General features: G+C 38.8%; 1 protein-coding gene across 2 annotated transcripts in view; it reads left to right on the top strand.

Moving 5' to 3' along the window:
- Positions 1 to 23,636, top strand: part of VGlut (Vesicular glutamate transporter) — a 279,852-nt gene that overhangs the window by 231,151 nt on the left and 25,065 nt on the right. For both annotated transcript variants that reach the window (XM_071598728.1, XM_071598729.1), the window contains exons 3-4: positions 19,200 to 19,256; positions 21,943 to 22,109. In XM_071598728.1, the coding sequence (XP_071454829.1) occupies positions 19,200 to 19,256; positions 21,943 to 22,109 (224 nt within the window). The remainder of the gene's footprint in view (positions 1 to 19,199; positions 19,257 to 21,942; positions 22,110 to 23,636) is intronic.

Raw genomic sequence — 23,636 nt, forward strand, 5'->3', positions numbered from 1 at the left:
GCTTGAGGCTGGACCCTTCACCTTACTTTGGTCGACCTGCCTCCAAAGACGCATGTTTTACCCGACCGTCCTTCCACCGGCTTTCACCGCACACACGTCCACCGAAACAGTGTCTAGCTCCTCGAAATGTGATGGGAAGAGAACCATTTTTGTTTCCCTTGTAATAAAATTCTAAAACGTTTCTCTCAAAGAAATTATTCACCGTTAGTGCATAATCTCAAAACCGAAATATTTTGAGCTCATTTGCCTTGCCTCATTTGGTAAGGAAAATGAGTTAAAAATCGCTTGGGGGATTATGCCATATATATATATATATATATATATATATATATATATATATATATATATATATATATATATATATATATATATATATATATATATATATATATTATATATATATATATATATATACATATACATATATATATATACACACACATATATATATATATACACACACATATATATATATATACATGGAGTTACACTAAAGCATTAATAATTTAAGTATGGCAAATACTCGTATTACGCATGGAATCAGGTAATATTGTGTTTACAGGTCGATTTTATATTTTGCAATAAATAGTTTCATTTTAAAAGAGGCAACTCCTTTCCAAGATGCCAAAATATCCTAAGGTCTTAAAATTCCTGTAAAAACAGCAATTTTCGTTGTAAATGTACTTATCCCTGATGTTTTATCAATATATTGTAAAATATTGGGTTTTTCTGCCGCAGAAGGTTCATAAATGTTCGTATATTTAGTTCTTTGAAATGTAGTTATTGGATGCATATAACTACAGCCAACAGCCTCCATCCGCAACTACGAATCCGTATCCGTATACGGATATGGAGCCATCCGTATATGGGTATACAATGCAAGTGCAATAGAACAATCGACACGTACTCCCAACTTTTTCTACCTCTCTTTCCCTCGGCTGCTAAATTAAAACACTTAAAACTCTTGAGAAGCAGTCAGATAAAAAGTCTCTTTTGGAGGATACGATCGTGCACAGTAGATACTAAGTTACTTAGCGTCTGTGAGTTTCATTGGCAACTTAGGACTTCGAAACCTAGTCTTGACACGAGAAATACTCTCCTCTTCCTCTTCTTTAACTTTTCGTCTCCACGCCGCCTTACCCATTTCATTTCGGCTCTTTTTCTCCCTTGTTCGCCATGGACTCCGCGCTGTGATGAGCTAATGTGACGGTGCAAAATAATTGGGTTCTCATTTTGCCCTTTTATCGATTTGTGAGTGCTGAAACCTGCAATGAGTAGTTAGCTGAAACCTTTTATCCGTACTTTTTTTTCCCACTCGCAGGGATGAGAAGGCACGATTTCTAAGGCCACAGGTTAAATGACCTCCACTTCAACTAGGGCAACACCATTATTTTTAGGAGAGAAGAATATGGTTATGTTCTAGTGCTAAATGAAAACTTGGGCGAAATAGGAAATAAATATAGGTTAAATGGGTGATGACATTTTTTGGTAAAAATATAGCCAGTTATGGAAATTTATCGGTGCATCAGAGGTACGTGTACATTTTTCCTCTGATTTGGCTGCTTTTTGTCTTTGGGGTATAGTGGTGGACCCAAGTTTCATCTGCGGTCCCAAATCGGCGCGGAAAATTTTGCTGGGTGCTCTTAAAACGGGTCAAATATTGTTTGGAAATTTACCTTCTGATTGGTTTGTGATCCTGCGTCAAGTGTCGTGATACCCATCTAGCAGATAATTTTCTCATATCCAATTGCACTGTTCAAATATGATATGTCCGTTAAGATGACTTCAGCAATTTCTCGTACTTTCAGTCGACGACCCTTCATGGCCTTTTGCAAAGATTACAGGGTAATGGCATATTTAGACCAACAACTGCGCGTCATCATGTAAACTCGTCCGACCAACTTTAAACACGTTTTTCTCATCGGCAAGAGTTGAAAATGAAGGAGCAGGCTATGTTTTGATTGAATTTCCTTTGCTTTCATACCCGTACCTTTCTTAATGAAGTAATTAATCACTGATCGAATCTCAATGTTTTTCATCTTCACAAATCTACTACTAAACCTGTTATACGGTAAATAGAAGAGAGACGTCAGCACTACAGATCTCTTCCCAGAGTACCATTGCGTTATGTGTTTACTCACAGAGGATTACCTATTACTACGTTGTAAACTCGTTTCACTCGCGCTGACATCTTGTGGCGATTCCGAGAACCTTTCAAACTACCCTCGTATTTTACGATTATGATCGACATCATTTCTCCTCATATTTTTACCAAGTGTGTTTACTTTCTCAGGCAGCGATGCTTCAAAAATGTAGTCACAATGTGTAAATTCTACGGCTTCCAGTGCTTTAGAAAGGCTTTTTTCTTAACTTACTCTACCCTGAACTTCAAGCCATTGATGGTCCCAGGCTAAACTTTGTGAAATACATCCTCAAATTGAATTAGGACTGTGGAATTCAGTATAATACTTAACTGCGGTATATCTGCTTTCATCTTATCTTTGGGCAATAAATATTTTTGGAAAAAATACCTGAAGATATCTTCTATTTGATCTCCACCTATATGCTACGAGGGTTGCTATTCGTCATTTATACCTTGACAACACTAAGTACTGAAGGCGCAATCTGACTTTTTCATCTGATATTTTGACCCTTTTGACACTCTCTGTCCTGTGAATATTTTGTCACTTGATCATAAATTGTGTTGTTCAGAGTGACTCCAAAATGTTGTCTCAGCGAAAAAATGGAGTGAACTCGTGAACAGTTTTGTGCGATGTTTTTTACGACTTTCGATGTGGAATTTCAAGACACGAGTACATCGATCAACTTACTTCCACTTTTGGCGATGAGACCCCATCCTTTGCTACTGCGAAACGATGATATAAAAATTCCATCGTGGCAGCCATTCGCTCACCGACGAAAGTCGTCCAAATTCAGTTGTTGTGCCAGAAAATATTGATGCTGTGCAAGAACTAGAAAAGGAAGATCATCATGTAACTTATCGTGAGATTTATTCATATTGAGAGTCATTCTAGGGCATTAGTATGACGAGTATCACTAAGATATTGCATGAACATTTAGCTTGAAAAAATTGGTACACGTTGGATCCCGCACAATTTGACAAAAGCTCAAAAAGATGCTCGTGTCCAGTGGTACAAATAAATGCTCAAGAAATACAATCTTGGCGCATCAAAAGCAGGTTATAACCTCTACACAGGTGACGAATCTTGGATCTGTGCGAATGAGCTCTAAACAAAACAGCAACCTATTGTATGGACCTTCCAAGACGAACCTAATCCTACAAAAGTGATTCGTGCACGAAACGCATCGAAGCAAATGATCGCCTGTTTTTTCGGAATAACTGGACATGTGACAACCACACCGTTAGAGCAACGTAGAATCGTGTATTTTGAATTGTATACGAGCATTTGTTTGGCAGAAGCGGCAACGAAGGATCATTCTTCATCATGACAATCCAAGCTCTCACAGATCGACTAAAACAACCATGTATTTGACTGGCCAAAACGTCGAATTGTTGGGTCATCTTCCGTAAAGCCCTGATTTAGCAACAAATGACTTCTTTTTATTCCCGATTATCAAGAAAAAGTTGTGTGGCCAACGTTTTTCGGCGCCTCCAGAAGGCATTGATGATTTCAAAACCCGTGTTTTAGAGGTACCTCAATCGGAGTGAAAAAAGTGCACCAAAAATTGGTTCGGGCGCATTAAAAAGTGTATTGATTATCATGGAGAATACTTTTAAAAACAAGAAAGCCATTTTAAGCAATAAATTACCGCCTGTCTTTATTAGGCTGAAAATATAAATAGCAACCCTCGTATTCAGGTACTTTTCACGTATTTTAATCACTTAAAGGGTGGATCGGGTGGTGCGGAGGCTAATTTACTGGATTCGCACCTCAGGGGGGTAGGTTTGAATCCCGGATTTTTTGTCACTTCCGGATCTCTACTTGGATACCATATGGAGCACTTCAATTAGGGTATATACGCCCTCCTTCGGAGGGGATGTTGAATTGAGAACCCCTTGGCGAATCGCTAATCGCTAAGGGTAATTTAACACCAAATCCAGGTTTTTCTCCACCCTTTCTTCCTCTATTCTCTAAAAAGCCTACCCATTACAAATTACCCACCAATTTTAAATTTTGCAAGGGAATTTCAGGTGAGGGTCGCCTCCCCTCATAACTGCTGCTACCGTAAAGTACCTCATGTCACCTGTGTAATGAATCCTGTTATACCATAATGAAATATTTTTATGAAATCCTAAATTTATTGTTCAGTCTAAGTTGTGCGTATATCTCAGAGCTTTTGGTTGATCTAGCTTTAGATATCCAGTCAGCCAAAGGGTTAATATCATTACTGAGGGCATTAGGAAGTGAGTGTTACAAGTATGGGATGAAGATCAGTTTGAATAAAACAAAGGGTATTAAAATGGAATTGGTTTGGACCAAGGTGTTCAAAGTAATAGGGACATGACAGGAAGATTCGAGTTAGGCAAAAAACCTGAATAAAGAGAAGGAAATTAATGACAGGGACATTGAGTAACGATGTTGAGAAAAGTATACTTACTACCTTGATCAAAAATTTCCCGGAATTTATTCAGAAAATTAAAAATACAAGTTTATTCATCTAAATCTATATTGTCCCCTTCAAAGTAATCCCCATCGACTGCAACACACTTATGCCAGCGCTTGATCCAATCCTCGAAACATTTTTTATATTCGGTTTTCGGTATGTCCATCAGTGCTTCCTGCGATTTTTCCATTACTTCCTCTCGGCTGCTAAAACGCGTTCCCCGTAATGGTTTTTTAACTCGATTGAACAGAAAGAAGTCACAGGGAGCCAAATCAGGTGAATTCGGTGGCTGTTGGATGGTATTTGTTGCATTTTTCGTCAAAAAATTACGAATAATGATAGCACTGTGCGACGGTGCGTTATCATGGTGCAAAATCCACGAGTCTTCTGCCCACATTTCTGGTCTCTTTCGGCGAATTGCTTCACGCAAACGTCTCATAACGCCCAAATAATACTCTTTGTTTACTGTCTGGCCTTCTGGCAAAAATTCATGATGCACTACACCGTTGTAATCCATGAAAACCGTCAGCATTGCCTTCTTTTTTGACTGAAAACGACGTGGTTTTTTTGGTCTCGGCTCATTTGGTGAACGCCATTCACTTGCCTGATGTCTGGATTGCGTGTCGTACTCATAAACCCACGTCTCGTCTCCAGTAATGATCCTTTTGATGAATGTGGGATCAGATTCAGCCTCGCAAATCATGTCTTTTGCGACGTCAACACGGTCTCTTTTTTGCATGAAATTGAGGTCTTTTGCTGCTACACGACGGAAACCCAAATCATTAACCACAATGTCTTGGGCGGATCCATAGGCAATGTTCAAGTCCTCCGCTATTTCTCTGATGGTTAATTTGCGGTTATTGACCAACATTTCTTTTACTTCATCAATTTTTTCACCGACTTTCGATGTCGATGGTCTGCCACTGCGTTCATCATCTTCGATTGACTCACGACCACTTCTGAACCGCTCGTGCCACTGGTAAACGACCGTTTTTTTTAGAGAATCGTTGCCGAAACACTTTTCCAACATTTCCAACGTCCGTGCGCCACTAAATCCGTTTTTTACGCAAAATTTAATACAAGTTCGTTGTTGCAAATTTAAATCCATTTCTGCAATTGTAAAAAATCGCCAACACACACAGAGATACATTTACTCTTGGCTACGTAACTTTTGCAAATGTCAAGTTATGACACTAAGATTTAAAGGGAATATCAACAACAGATGCACCAATTTAACAAAAAAACAGAACTCAAATCGGAACGATGGGAGCGCCACACGGTGGTTATTCCGGGAACTTTTTGATCAAGTAGTAAATCTTTGATATGGTGCGAGGCTTCTTTTCTGTGTCGGGCCTTCATCTCACCTTCGGTCGCGCCGTACAAAACGCAGCGAAAGCGGTCATTATTGTAGTATCTATTTAATATTCTTACATGAGATGTCTCGTGGCATTATTTCCTCAACTTCGGAATTTCATCACTTTTTCGAATCATATGTTATGATACATATGCCAATGAATAATTTCTTCAGAAGAGTTCCGCGGCTTCCCGTATTGGATAGAAGGTTCTTGGGATTGAACAGCGTTGCTTTTTGATAACATATTCGATTGCGGTTCCTTCAATTATACTGTAAACGTCCTCAGTCCTGGCTGAAACCACTCAGGCCATAGCATATCAGTAAGAACGCCGAGTCACCATCAGGAAGATGGCAACGATGAGCAGTCCTAAGAGCCTACAAGCCGTTCCACGGAATTAGTCGTGCGTACATTCCATTTATCACTTGCAGGAATGAAACGAGCACAGACACTGCCTGAGTACTCGGTAATTAGTAACAACTAAGCAACGTGCTTAAAGCGGCTCTGTTTACAGGGCGCGTCATTAAAACAGCCTCGATGCATCCCACTTCCCCGGCGACCCCCTTGACCACTACGCCGCCTCATTTTACTTCGAATGCCAACGTTATTCTTGCTTTATTTTAATTTCGCATTGGAAAATCCAACTATTCAATCTTGCGTTGATTGGATGCGAGAGGAAAACGCGTCCTCGAGAGCTCCCCATTCTCTTCTTCCTCCTTGGAATCAAGTTTGCGCCAACGGGAAAGAGGCCCAACCTTCGCCACCCTCACCAACCTTCCCACGAACAATATATAATAACCCCTTTCGTCGAGAGTCCCCCGACCTCCATTCCTTCACTCCTCTCCTTCGAACCGTCTTTCCCTTTCGGGGACTCTTTCCTCCCTCCTCCCGCACCCACTCCCTTCTCCCTTTCTTCTCCCCTCTGTGTGGGGGGAGAGGGGGGCACACTACCCTCCCCACCCCAAACCCCTCCCCACCCACCCACTCGTGTCTCAGAGCCTGTCTTTCGGAACCGTGGATCCACTCTACGTCAGGACCGGATGCCGCCGCTAGATTGCCAAGGAGGAAGAAGGCTGAAGGGAGAAGGGGGTCTGGGGTAGGGGTGGGAGAAGAGGGAGGAAGTGGATAAGGGGGTGTCTTAGGAGTCGCTCCTGAACGCGAGTGGGACGGTGGTTGGGAGGTGACGACGATGATACGAGAAGAATGTTTTGGGGAGACGGGTAATGGGAAGGGTTTCGTGGTGGAGTTGGGTGTTTTTCCATCGGGAAAGCCAGTCGCACGGCACGGCCTATCGCTTCCATTCCCTCGTTGCATTCCTTGTTGAAGGGATCGGGGCATGATTGATTTCAGTGACAATGTCGACGAGCATCTAGAAATTTAATTCCGACTGGAAATTGACCCATATGGCCGTGCGACCCGTGGGCGAGTCATCAGACGGTCCGTCATGGATTAAGGACTTCTATGCCCTGCCGCTACCTCAATTGATCTGTACGAGTAGGTCCACGCCTTTAGAAAACATTTCTTGGAAACTCTAAATAGAGTATTCACTGGTTGATCTAAGAGCGTGGAAGAAAAATCTTTATCGCGAATAAACGTGTGATGCGAGAGGTAAAATTCTTGAATATACATAAGTTATGGGCAGTAGTTGATTTCAGATAATAATTCATATGCGAATTTATGTTAAAGACATTATTAAATCTAAGTTCTTGGAAATTGAATTCATTTTTTTCCTTTCGCACCAAAACAATGTGTTTAATCATGGCGCAGGCGTATTCTGAGAAACAACTGGAAATTAGGTAGATAAGAAACCAATAGCATATTAGTTTCTAGGTGCGCCTGCCTTTTAAAAAACTGTATTTCCATAGTATATTATTTAGACACGATCTGGGTTTGACCTGAGGATGGCAATGGAAGTCAAAACCCTGGTCGTGCATAAATAAAATATTTTGGAATTACACATTTCTAATTTTTCATTAAAAAATGAATCTCTTCCATGAATTCACGCGTCATACAACCGTTTTGACAAAAAAATAAATAAAGCACTTGGAACACATATAGCTTGGATATACGGCGCGACATTAATAACCTCTATGGCCACAATAAATGTCGCGATGGTTTTAATACAAGTATTAATTGCGGTTTAGTAATCAACTACCTTATATCGAGGTTTATTTGTATAAAAAATAAAATATTACTTCTAACTTGTATACAACTGCTTATAGATTCGCTCGGACTTTATTTGAAATATAATGCTCTCTTTTTGTACACAAAATTAATTTTCATGTTGCTTCCATATCTCCCACGATATGGCATTCTTGAGTCTGGAATATATTTCCAAATTTCTCTTTAAAAGCCCGTTTTTTAATGCTTTAATACCTGTTCAGAGCAAGTTTTAAAATCTAAAACCTTTCGTGCATATTGATAGTTTTTGAACATCATTACAAGTTCCATGTTTTATCAATATAAACAATTAGAAATGAATGGCACAAGGCAATGAAAAAATCTATTTCGCAGCAAAAATAAATTATTTCAAAGCAGGAATATATTACTTACATAATAGGTTGAAAGAAATGACAAATAAATCGGAAATAATAGGTAATAATTGGAAATGTTTTTCGAAAAAAAGTGGAATGGTGAAGCCTACGAATGACTTATTCATGAAGAAGGGGAAAACTAATTGGATACATCCCGAAGCACGATCACTTAACGAAGACCATAACTGAAGGAAACATAGAGGAGAAGTATTACAGAAAGAAGCCAAAGGGGAAGGACGAGAATCAGCTGGTGATTAAATCTGCACAAAGTATGATAGTTTGAAGAACTAGTACTAACCAATCCTCGTAATGAGTACCTTGATGGTGAGAACAGGTTATGCCATTAAATATTTAGACCGGGTAGGGAATATAAACTGCAGAATAAACTCAAAATACTGCATCTGGTAGAAGCTAACAGAAATAGGGGCATCTCCCTCAAAGAGTATTATTTCTTTTTTTTCCAACCTTTTGAGAGAACTGAGCTTCGTTACCGTTCGTCTTTACATATATTTATTTTAATCTGAATTAAGTCACTTCAATTTCCCTCGCAATCTGCAAAACTTTCCAATTAGGTGAAACCCTCTTCATTTTAAATGCTGTCGATGAGGATGCTGCCAATGTTAATTCTACGCTTGTTTTTTGTTTTTTTTCGTAACCACATTAGACGTTTCACACGACATATCCATTTTAAACAGAGTATAGAACTTTGTTGCTGCCAATTTTCATGAGATTTTCAGAGAATAATGTATCCGAGGTAACATTTTGGCATTTATCTGGTGAGCCAAAGGCCCACGTTTTAATTTTTGGCCACCGAAGAAAGTTTACTTGGGGTCACCTACTTCGATTTTTTTTCTCGAATATTCCATGATGGTGTCTTCACATGAGAAGGGTTGATGATGGAGGTTGATTAATTTACGCCATTCAGATCAAAAGTTGAAATTCTAAGTTTCGGTGAGAATTTATGGCATAAGCGTTAATTCAGGACGAGCTCTGAGCAGAAGATGAGATTAGAGAATTTTTATGCATTTTAAACTTTTTTTTAGTACAACCTTCTACTTGCTGTTAAAGTAGGACGTCAAAGCTTGCCCTTCCGCGAACAATAAATATTGTCATGATAGTAATTGCTTGAAATTTCTACTGGCCCTCCCTCAAAACGTCGGTTTAAATTCCTAAAAACAGTAGAATTAAGTAAATAGGATCGTACTGATGCCCTTGCGTCTTCCAGGGTCACTGATATTTAAATTAAGTGTCCAAGTCTACCTAAGGTGGATGGAAGAGATAAAAATACTAGACAGCTGAAGGGTTTAAAAATCATCTTTACGTAATGGTGGTTATCTTCGCTAATTTTGGTTCAAATTAAACTATATCAAAAACAAAAATCTTCTCACACATCACTACCGTGTAAACGGAAACTATTAATCATCCCCTACGTGACATAAAATAGTAATCAACGCGCATCTGTCAATATCGCCGGAGTTACTCAAAAAATATTAATCTAATAAGGAGCCGGTATGGCGAAAGCAGCTCCAGAACGAAGAGAATGGCAATTTAATTGCTCGTTCGGGCGCTGTCTACCTTTCGCTGGCCAGGGACTTCCTCTTCCTCCTCACTGTTGTCTTCCCATCATACGTACCTCTCTGCTTCCCGACTTCCCGACCTCTCCTCTTCCGAACCCTGCATGGCGCCCTAGGGACCGCCTGGAATGCCCTTACCGTCCCTCCCACGCACACACTCTTCTCTCCCATTCGAGGAGCAGTGCCCCTTAAAAATGACGTTAAGGGCGACAGCTAAGTGCCCCTGGGGGGCAAACAAGGCGGCGGCCGCATTCAGCCGTGTAGGAGGGAGGCCAGTGGGGTTGTGTGCAGAGAGAAAGAGGAGAGGGAGAGGAATGCGGATGAAATGGTGGAAGAGAGATAGGGAGGAGAGAGAGAACTTCCCCTGGGTCAAGCAAGGAAACGTCTGGGCGACGCCCTGAGTTCGTCGCACTCCTACCATAATTGAAGGGTATTTTTTTTTAACCTGTGGGACACTCGCAAATGCTTACGTGCGCGATGTGTAATTTATTAATGTTTTTAATAGCGCAACGGAGGTTGTTGCTGTAGAAGAAGGGAGTGAGTTTTAGGTGGATAACTTTATGTAACACAACCGTGATTCGGAGATATAGTTATGCCTCTGAATATATAGTTAGTTGAAGAAATGTACAGTAGAAGAATTAAGCGGAACAAAAGGAAAGGAGTATCAGGAGGTTGAAGAAAAAGTTCCTCGGACAATTAAAACAAAATATAGATCAACAAGCCTGGTATACTCTGATGCACAACAGTGTGCTGTTGACCGTATATGAAGAAAATGTAGAAGGAAAGAAATAAAGAGGAAATTATGAGGAACTTATTGACTTGAGCACAACGGACTATGGAGGTGTGAAGAAATTGACGTGGAATATGAAAGCCCAGAAAATAATCTAAGCCTACCTGGAACCATGAAAACCGGCGACGAAATCTTATTTACGAGTATGTGTCATTTTATATATATCTCTGTAATCCTATTTCCAGCTACCATAATATTATGGGACTAATGATGCATTTTATTATTAAAAAATAAATTCCCGGATTGAGAATCCCCGGTGAAAATGAGCCTTTCTGAGTTGAGAATGACATTATTTTTTTCATTGAAAATAAGTCCACGTTATTCAGTCAGTGTCCATTCAAAACTTACCTTTAATGGTAAAATACCATTATATAAATAAAATAAAAAAATGGTTTATAATAAGTTCATCTTAGCCCTAAAAAGCCAAAACATATCTTGAAGTTTATCAATGTGGTGGTGATTTTAGCCTATATTTAGTGCTTTCAATGTAACAAACGACGATTCTATAAAATATCGCTAATGGGTTTAGGGAAGCTGCTTCCAAATAATGTGTCTATGATGATCTAATATGCAATTTACATTTAATGGATGTAAGATAAGATGTATCAATAGACCCAATGTTAAACTACAGAGCATTTGGCAAACAGCGTAGATCACAGCGAAATGCTGAGATACAAACAGAATTGCCTCCAATTTAAATATTAAAATTGAATTTGTTTGCCTCAAATAACTAGTTTTATGGTAAGTTCAAACTTATTTTCATTTCAAATTCTTCTGCAAAGAATAGCGCATTTGAAAAGTAGTTCTTCACCAGAATCTTACAGTATTAATTATTCCTGAAGTCAAGCTTCATCTTATGTGCAATGAAAATACTCGTAGGCATGCATAAACCCGCTCTTTTCATCCCAATAAAAATTGAACCAGCTGACAAAGCATAGATAAAACTGGCGACTTTCTCCATCCTTCCCGAAAATCCGAATGTACATGTAATCTTTGCAAACGTGAAACTTCTATATTCTCTTTCTTTGCTTCTTTCTTGGAGATTTCCTCTGCCTCCATTATGACGTCATATGTTTTCACGACGTTTCTGTCACGAGAACAGTGAAACATTTTAATCTGTTTGATGACATAAAATTAGTTTCAGCTCAACAGAAAAATCTCTTATTTGAAAAAAAATTAACTTTAATCCTTGATACTAATGAACGTTCAAAAACGTATTGCTCATATTCCTGCCCTAAGCTATCGCATAATTATTATTGGCATCGGTCCATTCTCTCGAAGTAAAAAAAAAGAATGCTTTATACAACCAAGTGCCCAGAATCTTTGGCCAAGAGATGACGTTAGGGAGCTGTTTCACCCACCAAAGGATAAATAGAAAATGTGTATTAGGCCAATGTGGCTCGTCTCTTGTTTTGGCTATGCGTGCCACGAAACGCACTGTTCTTATCCTATATGATGTTGTGTGATTGCTATACTACTATTCTTTCTTCTTCTTGTGTGTTTTCTATTTCTCCTTTGGTGGGTGAAACAGCTCCCTAACGCCATTTCTAGGCCAAAGAATCGGGGCACTTGGTTGCATAAAGTATCGCAGATCTCAGTGTAAATTACGTTTCCAAATAGCTCAAGTGGTTAAGAGCAACCGCCCGGCAAGTGATCCGGAGTTCAAATCCCGGTATAGGAAATATTTTTACATTCGTGATCTGCTTGATTCCGCTTTCCCCACCTCTCCTGTGTTCTTCCTTCATGTGTGTTCCTATCCCTTTTCCTTATATCTGTTTCTATATAAAATTAGTATATATATTTATATGTTCCCAAATTGAGTAATGATGGTTCACTGGATATATTATCCATTGTCGCCCAACTTACAAGGCCCGTCCCAAAAGTTTCAGGACTGAGTCGATTGAAAAAATATCATTGACAGAACTGATGCGTTCACTCAAATTTCTCTTCAAATTAGCACCCTTTTTCGTCCACACACCGCTCCCAGAGGGTTTTTCACGCGTCTTACGCCTTCTGGCGCCTCGAATTCTGCTAAGCTCCCTCATTATGACCTGTTGCAACACTTCCATTGAGCGGTGGTGACCTCTTTTCAGCACGAATTTGAGGCGGGGGAATAAGGAAAAGTATGGTGGAGCGACTTCAGAGCTGCAGGGTCGCTGAGGCATGGCCGAGAAGCTCTTGGTAGATCTGCTTACGAGTTTCCTTTTTTGTTCTTCCGAGAGCTCTCGCGGCCCCAACACACCTTTTTCATGCTCATTTTTTTGGTCACAAGTCGATGTACATCACTTTCAGGGATGTCATGTTCATCAGAAACCATGCCAAACACTTAATCTGCAATCCCTGTCCAACAAAGTCTTCACTCTTGCAAGATTTTCGTCACTTTTTGAGGCCGAAGGGCGTCCTGAACTTTCGGCGTCTTCAATGTCTTCAAAATCTTCTCTACACTCGCAAAACAACTTTTACCACTCAAAACACCCAATCTATCCATAGCGTTATCACCTTAAGCTGGCTTAAGCGTGTCATGAGTCTCTTTCCCGGTTTTTCCCAGTTTCACGCAAATTTTGATGGCGTACCTTTGTTCCAATAACCGGTTCATGACGGAGCGTAACGAATTCGAGTTATAGAGGTTTCACAAACAAACGATCCGCAAAGACTAAGAGCCAACTGCCACCGGCCTCCAGACTTTCCCGGGACTCCTCTCCCTCAAACCCCGCCAGAGAAACCGCCGCCCGTCAGTCCGTCTATCCGGGAAGAAATAAGTCCTACTACTTTTTGAATAGACCTGGTATATGGTGTATATATATGTACACACCACATATATATATATATATATATATATATATATATATATATATATATATATATATAAGATTAAATGCAATCTCTCATCAAATTAACTCCACAAAGTTTCATATTAAAAAATCGGTAGTTCATCTTGCGGAGACGCCTATACTACGACATTAAACAGTATAAGGCCTCTAACGCGATTAATTTACTCGAATCAATATTACGGAAAGCTTTTCTTAAATCACTGATGATCACTTTCTCTGCGATCTCTACTTTTTATTAACTTACTAAGTTACTTCTTACTATGCACTCGATTATTTTTTAAACCATCGACATGAACAAAAATGGTCTACTTATTTCATGGTAAATTAATTATGACTCCTTTCAGTGTCTAAACCAGGAGGCTAGGGTCATTTTTTTATGAAATTTGTTTAAAACCGTTAATTACCTCCTTTGATTAACGGGTCATTTTAAGCTTCTGTTATACTCAGCTAAATTCTAGTTATTTATTTTCATTTATAATGTACGCTCATATTATCATTTTAAGAAAATCTTTTCGCAATATCCTTTGAGAAAAATTGTAATTTTTTGATTGAAATCGCGATGTTATAATCAGTGGAGATTTTATGGTCCCATCCATGGACTGGAGCACATATAGTTTCAAAGCGGGCGGTAAAGACAAAGATATCTGCGAATCACTGTTGAATTCTTTAACGCCGAACTCATTGAATCAACTTGTCACTTCAGCTACTAGGGGCGATAATATTCTTGATTTGTTAGCAAAGAATTTTCCCGAAAAAGTCTTAACTATAGAAATTATGAAAGAAAATAGTGACCACAGGGCAGCAAATGCTAAGTTTTCGCTCCACGGGGTCCGAAATAAGAAGCCAAGAGGGAAAATTTACTTGTTTAAAGATGGGGACTACAATGGCCTAAAGTGTGTGCTACAGAATCAATTTGCTAGTTTTAAGAAAGATAGTAATCACCGACTGATACTGAGGATACGTGGAATCACTTCCTTGAGATCACGGGCCTAGCATTCAACAAGTTCAGTCGCAGTAAATTTATAAAGGATAACACGGAACCTAGATGGTACAACGCGTATGTTGGAAAGGCATTACGACGTCAAAGGCTATGTCACGCCAAGATAAAAATATTAGGGATGATATCTCTAGCGACGAAAAGAATGCGATCACTTACGATTATAAGATATCCAGGAGGAATGCCAAAAATGAATTTTGAAAAGTGTTAAGTGATTTCAAAAGGAAAAGGTTAGCGGAAATTTCGAAAGAGAATCCGAAAGTATTTTGGTCATACTTCAGATAAGTTCATGTACATGAATTCAAACACAAATTTAGCACCTAAATTTTCGACACTCTTCAATAAAACGGAGTGTGTTCATGTTTTGCGTATCCGTTTTTAGTACTGGTTTCTTAAAATGTTTTCGTTCAGGGCAATGCTTCGAGGACTCAACATTTCCGTTGGCTAAGTGTAGTTCTTTTCACGATTCAAGCGATATTTTGTCTCATTCGCTTCGGAATGCTTCCACTTTTCCCACCAACATTGTTATATTTTTTTGTACATTATACATGTATCTCAATCTTCCATACCATCGCAATGTGGCGAGGTTGGAGTTCAGGGGATGTATGGAGGTGGCCACGGAGTTGGGTAGATAGTAGAGGGGGCAGGAGAGAGGGAGGGAACTGGGGATGGGAGGGAACACTGTTAGATTGGGAGTTGGGCTGGGAGGGGGAAAGAGTTAAAGGGGTACTCTCGTTTCGTCAGTGATTTGGGGGGGTGAGGCAGGGTTGGGGTGAGGGGGGCATGGGGAGATGTTTCGAATGAATCGGAGTGCGGTAGAGAGAGCGTTTCCCGTGATATTTTACCCTGATTGAGTTTTGTATTTCTTTACGGCATCGCTCTGTACCGACCGGTCCGACGATGTTTCGGGGAATGTTTGGTCCGGCGGAAGGAGATCACAGGAAAAGTGGCTGAATAGGTTTTTAACTCGAGCACTATCGTCACGGTTTCGATGGCATTTCTATTTTTTCCATCTCCGATTACGACTTTCATGCATCGAGTTCTTTATTTGTGTGCATCTGTCAGTCATTTTATCCATGAATGAAGTTTATTTATTCTTCTCAGTCCACATTGCTTGTAATCTAGGAAATACTCACGTACTTTGCCATTTGTGTTGGTCACGCAACGTTTCACGTTATTTGATTATTCCGATGTTTTCAGAGACCATCGATATTCGTTAAAATGCTTTTCATAAAAAATGTCATTATTTGCTTCAGAATTATAGTTTGTATATTTTTTTGCAAAATTGAATGTAAAACCTCGCAGAGGTTTATTGCGAGTAACTTGTGATCTCTTGTTTTACTTGTGAAGTGACCGAAAAAGGACCTTTTTGTCCGATTTTTTATAAGGAATATTTTAAGGAGCGTAGATATTTTTATCCTTATTAAGGCCGGTTTCCGATCGGGATATAAATAAAATATGTTGAGTACTTGTACATGTTATTTGCATGGACTAATTGTATAAGTATTTCTGGAAGTATCTCAAGAAGGATAACGAGAATTATTAGGATCAATTTTTACCACCGAAGAACTTCAGGAACTATATTAGTATTGAAAGACTCTCCATTCTCGGGATGTCACTGCGTAGGTTGTCTTTCTGACAACAGTTTCGCCCGTTTTTCAACGAGCGTCTTCAGGTCGAAGTGTTATATTAGTATTACTCCTATTGGACTTAATGCTGTAGACGTTTGTTATTTTTGTGTGAAAATATGTGCTCCTGGTAATTGCAAAATATGATGAGAGAAACCTTACCAACATTAAATCCACGACCTTTGATTATCACGTATTCGAATCACCAACACACTTCCCTCCTCGCTAATGCCGAATAACTAGATTTTCAGCAATGCTCCGTGGTGAGTTATATTTTTCTACAAGCAATTTTTTTCCCATGATCATTACTCGCCAGCCTGCGGGAGCGTGAGATTGAACCGCCGACCGAAGGGGGAACGATTTGACCATTCCACGCCCAAAAGGGCTGCAGGAGATTAAACGACCCTCTCTGCGATGATGTCAAAGGGACCGCACGCCGGCTGAAAAAAATTAAAGACGAACCATTCCCCCTTTTATGCCGCCATCCTCTCTGGAAAACTCGGCGTCCTACACTCTGATTGCTGGAAAACGTTTTAGAGCAGTCTGCTTATCCTCTCATCTCTTTCAACGTGAGCCCGAGAGGAAAACTCCTTCGTCCCACCATCAGTTTTAAACTCATAAATGCCCGATCACGCGACATCGTTTGAGCTTTCTAAACAATCTCATTTCTGGAAGGAACATTTTCCATCCTCCTCTGCATGGTGGTTTGCAGGAAAGGAAATGTTGGGAATTCAAAATATTTTGCTTTCGAATAAAATTTTATTTTGTATTTTCATAAAAGGACACTAAATGACAAACAACTTTTTATGAATACTGAGAAAAAGCATGATGTGTCACACTTTTCTTTTTTTATTCATTTCGAACTCTGTGTGATGAAATAAATTACTTTCATATTCGGCGACTAACAGGGAATTATAGTGACTTGCCACGTCATACCTTTTTCTTTATTCTTTTCCGTTTCTAGAAGAATTGGCCGCTCGGGATCTCAGAATCACCCAGCCGTAGTTTCATTCGTTACTGCTTGATGATACAGAGAAGCTTTATATACTAACTATTTTTGTTGGGTTTTGAAAAATGTTGACAAGATTCAATCAATCAAACGATTGCTACACCGAAGAAGGGCTATAAACTCTTTGGGTGGTTGGTTTTCGATTTTATCTCCGGGGCTAGCGTTCCCCTTATACTCTTCACCCCAGCGCTGTCCCTTCCTTCCACTTCCTCCCGTACTCGCCCCTCTCCAAGCTCGGTCGCCGCAGGCTCAGGGTTTTGACACGCCTCATATAACGCCGCCAACTGTGTCGCCTCTCCGCACGGCACCGCGGGTGGTGAGGGGCAATACCGTCTCCCCTCTCCCCCTGAATGGGTCCCCCGAGAGGGGGGACAGGCAGCAGTCCTCAGTCCTCCGGCCTGAATAATTTATTCATGCGATTTGTACGGCGGTCCCACACCCTCCTACGACCGTTTATGAAGAGGTTTTACGTTGTCTGTGGCACACTCGGCAAATGCCTCGAGTTGAGCGCCTCAATCTAATAATTCGCCGAAACGTCATCACCCTCTCCTTCTCTCACTCACGCCGTCATCCCTTACCTACCCCAGAAGATATTCAGGAGTGGTTCACTTCAAATTGTCGACTTGGCGATGGTTTTCATCGGGCGTGAATAACGGCGGGATCCAAGAGGAGGACCTTGTCTTATCTTCTCCCTCTTGGGGGGGGAGCGGAGGGGAGGCATGACCCTCATCTTTTTGGGTATATTTTTGACCTTGAACAAATTCAAAATTAATATTTTTATTCACACGGCCGACACTACTTTTGACTAAAAACATAGATCTGCAGTTCCTGCCAGTAAGAACTTATGCATTTTTGGATGCGTTTCGGCCTCCAAATTAGTGCAATTAATTTGAAATAAAACATCATTTTCCTCTTTCTTTGTTGTAGAAAACACTGTATCGTAATATTTGTTCACATAATGGTAAAACGACTCTTAGAGGTTTTTTCCGACCTCGCTACTGTCCTACGATCCTGCATTCAACCGGAATAGGCAAACTGGACTATGCGCGAGAGTGATATATTCCTATAAGGATTGAATGGTTTTCAATTAGGCTCATGAAAATATGTTCCGATTGGTAGACTATTCAGAGCTGATCCATGTTTTAAATGGTTACACCAGACCAATGGTTTGTATTTTTTTCTATGTACGTATGTTGATTTAAATCAAAATTCATGAATAGAAAAATATCCAATGCGAAGGTAGAATACTACCGAAAAATTCCGTAAAGATTTTCGTAAATTCGTTTTACATGACGAGCTATTACGTATTATTTGTAGCGTTGCTTAGTTCATTGAATTACAATATTTCACTTTTGAGCTATAAAAGAAATTCGCGAAGCATGCATTACAAAGTTTTCCTTTCTGGAAGGTATAGAAGTAAATGATTAAGGGAGGAGCAGCTATTACCGATAAGGCTATTTCGCCTTGGGCGAAAGTACATACTGGTATGCTTCAAGGTTTCTCTAACAGTATGGGTATGCAATTCAAGTAAGAATTTAATCTCTTAACTACGGAAAGTAATCTGTTCTTACCTTGAGCATATGCACTTGAAGTCTTCTTTAACAGATGATTTTAAGCGTCATTTTTGAGAGTCACTCGTAAAAGCCATCACCAATTAGATTATTAGATTTCTCGATGTAAACCATTCAGCGGAGTATGAACAAGATTCTCTTCCATCGCTATAACTCTTTACACTATTGCGAATAGTTTTTGGATCTAGATTTTTATACTCATAGGAGTACTCATATAATACACTACGTATTCCGGCATGCATGGTACTGATCCCATATACAAATTAACTATGAAAAATGTTATTGATTTCATACGATTTTTATTTCTCCCCTTTTTCTCTTTGCAGCAATGTCCGCTATGAGGAGTTTGAGATGCCCACCAAGCAGAGGCCGAGCCTCGGGGTGTAAGTAAATTTGTTATATACTGCGATATTAAACACTTTTCGCCACCAAAATGTTTTCTTATGATTAAAAGGGTATAGGTATAACAGTATATTTTCCTCTTAAATTCAACTTCAACTGCTGAAGGGGGATTTTTCTTTTGTGCATATTTATAAGAGTAGTGAATAGAACCGATTACTGGTTTAGGTTCTGAAGGTTGTTAACTGTTTGTGTTCTCCAAATAATCAAGCGTAAATAATATGCATCGTTCTTAATTATTTAGCCAAAGACTTCGATAATTGGGAAATTTTACTCATGCAAAAATGGTGCTATTGAAAAAATTCCAATATTGTTTTTCATGTTATTATCTAAAGAAAAAAATTTATCTTATTGAATAAAATCCATCTATCCAGAAATGTATTCATTATCCATGTATATTCAGTTTGAAAAAAATGAGTAAGAATGTAAAACATTTTAAGAAGAGAGAACTTTTAAAAATGTTTATTTGACATCAAATAAAAATTGAAAAATAAATAACTGCGGATCAGAGAAATTTGGTAGTGATATGTATTAACTGAAGAAAGCGCTTGTTTATTTATTAATTCGAAACTTATATCCCTAAAGGTTATCTCTTCTGATCTTTTATTTAATTATTATTGCTCTTCTTAATATCTTGTTTTCAAACGGTGAACTGCTTATATTAACTGCTTAAGACGCATTATTAATAAGTATGTTTCCGTAAATGGAATGATATTAATTCTCACATTGATGAAGTAGGCTGGAAATAAAAATGCCTTTTCTTTTGTGTGATTTGATTTTTGATTTCGCGTTTAATGCGTCATATTCTTACAACAACTTTGTTTTATATTTCTACTTTTTTGTACCTTTGTTCAACATTATACATACGTATGTATATTTTTTTTATATATTAGACAACATAAACAATTTGGTATCTTCATCTAGTAGTGGACTATAATCAATAGCATATGGAATATAACTTCAAAAATCATCCATTGAAATTAATTATTTATAACTTGATTGTAAAGTAGTAGCATACATTACTCAAGATATTTCTATCATATATTTACGTCATTTATATTTCATTGAACCTTATGAAAATTTAGGAGGTGCCTTCCAGTTCTATGAAATTCCAAGTGTTTGTTCTCGTGCCTGGAAATAGATAGTAAGATGTGATTGAAATTGAAATACGCAGGATTTCGTCACAAAAACAAGAAATAAATGACTAGATCAAAGATATTACAGGGTTTGTACAGCTGCCTCTAGACTGAGAAGCATTCTCAAAACTAAAAATGGCGTCGTCGCGTACAAGAACGGCGTGCAACCATCCGTTTTTTTCACTTTCTTTGTTCAAAGTTTATCATAATTTATCGTTAATTGAGTAATGCATGGTGTTATGGAGACGAAAAATGTGCGTTTGTGCGTACGACAGTTCAAGGAAGGCCTAAATATTTAATGTGACAATGACCCCAAGAAGCCTCAAACACGATTCATTATTAATTTTCCAGTGGCCAAGAGAGACCCCTGCAGAAGAGTTCTCGACTACAATGGAATTATGGCGTAACCTTTGTGAGAAATGTGTACGGCTATAGTACTATTAAGTAAAGAAGTAACAGAAGTTTCGACTTTTTTATGTACTTCTCCGAAAAAAATAAGGGCACCTTAGAACTTGAAGGCACCTCGTGCAATATTAAAAACGTCATTATCTTATTCTTACGACTTACTTTAGAAAATTTACATTAGATCCTATTACACGATAGTTAAGTCCAGTTTTGAAGAGGTTTCTAAGAGCTCACTGGAAAACTTTGAATATACTGTGTGTTTTTGTAGTGCTAAAAACTGTCTCCGTGTCGTGAGAAAAACGTGACAAAGATATCTAATGTAATAAGGCCATTTTAAATTGGTAGTTAATTTTATTATTATCATTTCATATACTTCTAAGCTTTAATACGATTTTGATTCAATTTATTTATAATGGCAAATGAACGGAAAAGTAAGTATAAATTTAATTTTTTCAGGTCTCTTAGTTCTTTTTTCATCGGCTCTCATTTGGTAAACAGAGATTCAGAGATACGGGTGTATCTATGCCATTGTTAATGTGTACGTTATGTCATTATCGTGACCAAAATTCAACGTACGTTGTACAGGTAATTTCCTGTGCTCTGGATTTTTACAATCTTTATCTAGCTTAATTACATAAATAAGCACAATTATATTCGTTGTATTTTTACAAATCTAATCTATCAACCTAATATTGTATGATCAAATTTTCTTATAACATAATTTTCCGTCATGTTTTCCATATAAGGGTATCCAAATTTATTCTTTTTTCTTAAATTCTTGAAAAACTATTTCGGGACGCTAATAGTTGAAGTCAATTCGGAAAAAATACACCTATGTTGTTTCAAATACATTAATCGAAGTTGAACCAACGACTGATGTCGTATATTTGGTCATTCATCATTTATACCAATAGCATATTTGTTTACAACGGAGCTGAGAAAGAATTTTTATTTTTCGTTTGGATTAGAATAGGATCAGATGGGATTAGTGCATGTTTGTGTATTTACCATGTGAACCATTGGTGATATTTCTATCTGTGATGAATATTTTAAACCTCTAATGTTTCTCTTTATAGACTTAAGTCAAAATTAATAATGTTTGGTGAACATATATCCCTCTACCCTCCAGTTTGGGGGAGTCGAAGGATGGCATGGGATACCCTGGCGAAGGGGCCGGAACACCCGACTCCCTGCCGGAACCTGAGAGGCCACCGCTGCGCCACATAGACAAATACATCCGGCCCGAATGCCCGTGCCTCACGAAGCGGTACACCATCGCCGTACTCACCTGCATAGGTTCGTCTATGAATCTTCCGTATTTGCCCTCGATTCAGGACCCACGACCCTTAAATTCATTCAAAACTCGTCCCGAAATCAACTTAATTGTGTTTAACATAGCAAAACGGGACCTTAGTATTCGCCAAAACGTTTGTATGTGTTTGTGTGTTTTAGTGTGGAGTAAACGAACCACCTTCCCGAGGATTCCGTTTCCAATCTTAACGCTGAAGGATTTGCGTACTCAGACGCAACATGCAGAGCACCTCAAATGCGGTACTCCGTCTCTTGTATCGGGCATTCATACCATTTCGTTGAACACGGTGTATTGCCAACGACGCATTTCTCTCTACCCTTCCACTGCTCCCTAAAAACACATTTTCCACCATAAATTTTCTATTTACCATGATGGGCAAAAATCATATAAGTAATCCATCGCATATCCGAAATCCTACTCCTACATGCTAGAAAAGTGTTCCACTTTTTCCTATCACTAATTGTTTTAATACGTAGTTGTAAGTTCTGATATGAACGCTATCAAAGTTCAAGACCTGTCTTTTTCCTGGAATCAATTCAAAACGGAATTCACACATACCTTCATTTACATTTGTCCGAACTACTAGAGTCATTTTATAACCAGAGAGACAAAGGCCTTTGAATTGGTTAGAGAAGAATATCTTCACAGCCTGCAAGTTCATATACTTATTGACATTCGTGCGTCGGTTTTGTTAGATCCATTATTTACATAAGGTCAAACAATATAATATCCTAGATATATGACTATATCCTATATATATGACTATATGATTATGATATATATGACTATATGATATGATATATATGACTATATGATATATGACTATATGACTATCCTAGATATATATATGATATATGACTATAGGCTATAGAAACAGGGGACTGTGTTTTTCCTTCCACCTCAGGTAAAATAACTAAAAATTCAATTCACATCTCAATTATCGTACGCTGGTTTCGCGCCATCATCTAAGCACAGTACGTAGAGCTAGAGGTATCACCATTGACAAAAGCTTATAGGCAGTTACCAGGTCACCTAGCATTAGGGCAAGACAAAACCTTTCGCCATGTTGAAATCAACTGGTTGGCAGGCAATCAGAGCGACGTAAAACTGCCACGTTCAAAGTGCCTGTCATCGGAGACCACCCTAACGAACTTTTTCCGCCTTCTCCAATTATCGGTCTGCCTACAGACTTCAGGAAATGATAGTAGCTGAAAAATGGCGAGATTCATCTTAACGGGTGGGTCAGCATACTACTGGAGAACAAAATATAGGATACTAGAATGTATTGTTACCGCTTAAAAACATGCCGGAATTCCTGAAAGCGTCGAAGCTTAACAATAACACCACTTAACTGTCTATATTTTTCCTTTTTCTAGTACGGAGATATTTCCTCTCTTTATCGGGTCAATCTAGATCTAGTATCTAAGTTTGAACTAACGATTTATCAGTGTTCTCCCTCTCTAGGTGTCATGCTCCAAAGCACTGGCGATCATTAGTATGGTTTTCTTTAT

This window comes from Hetaerina americana, unplaced genomic scaffold (assembly GCF_022747635.1).
Source record: "Hetaerina americana unplaced genomic scaffold, ioHetAmer1.1.p SCAF_10, whole genome shotgun sequence".
Taxonomy (NCBI): Eukaryota; Metazoa; Arthropoda; class Insecta; order Odonata; family Calopterygidae; genus Hetaerina; species Hetaerina americana.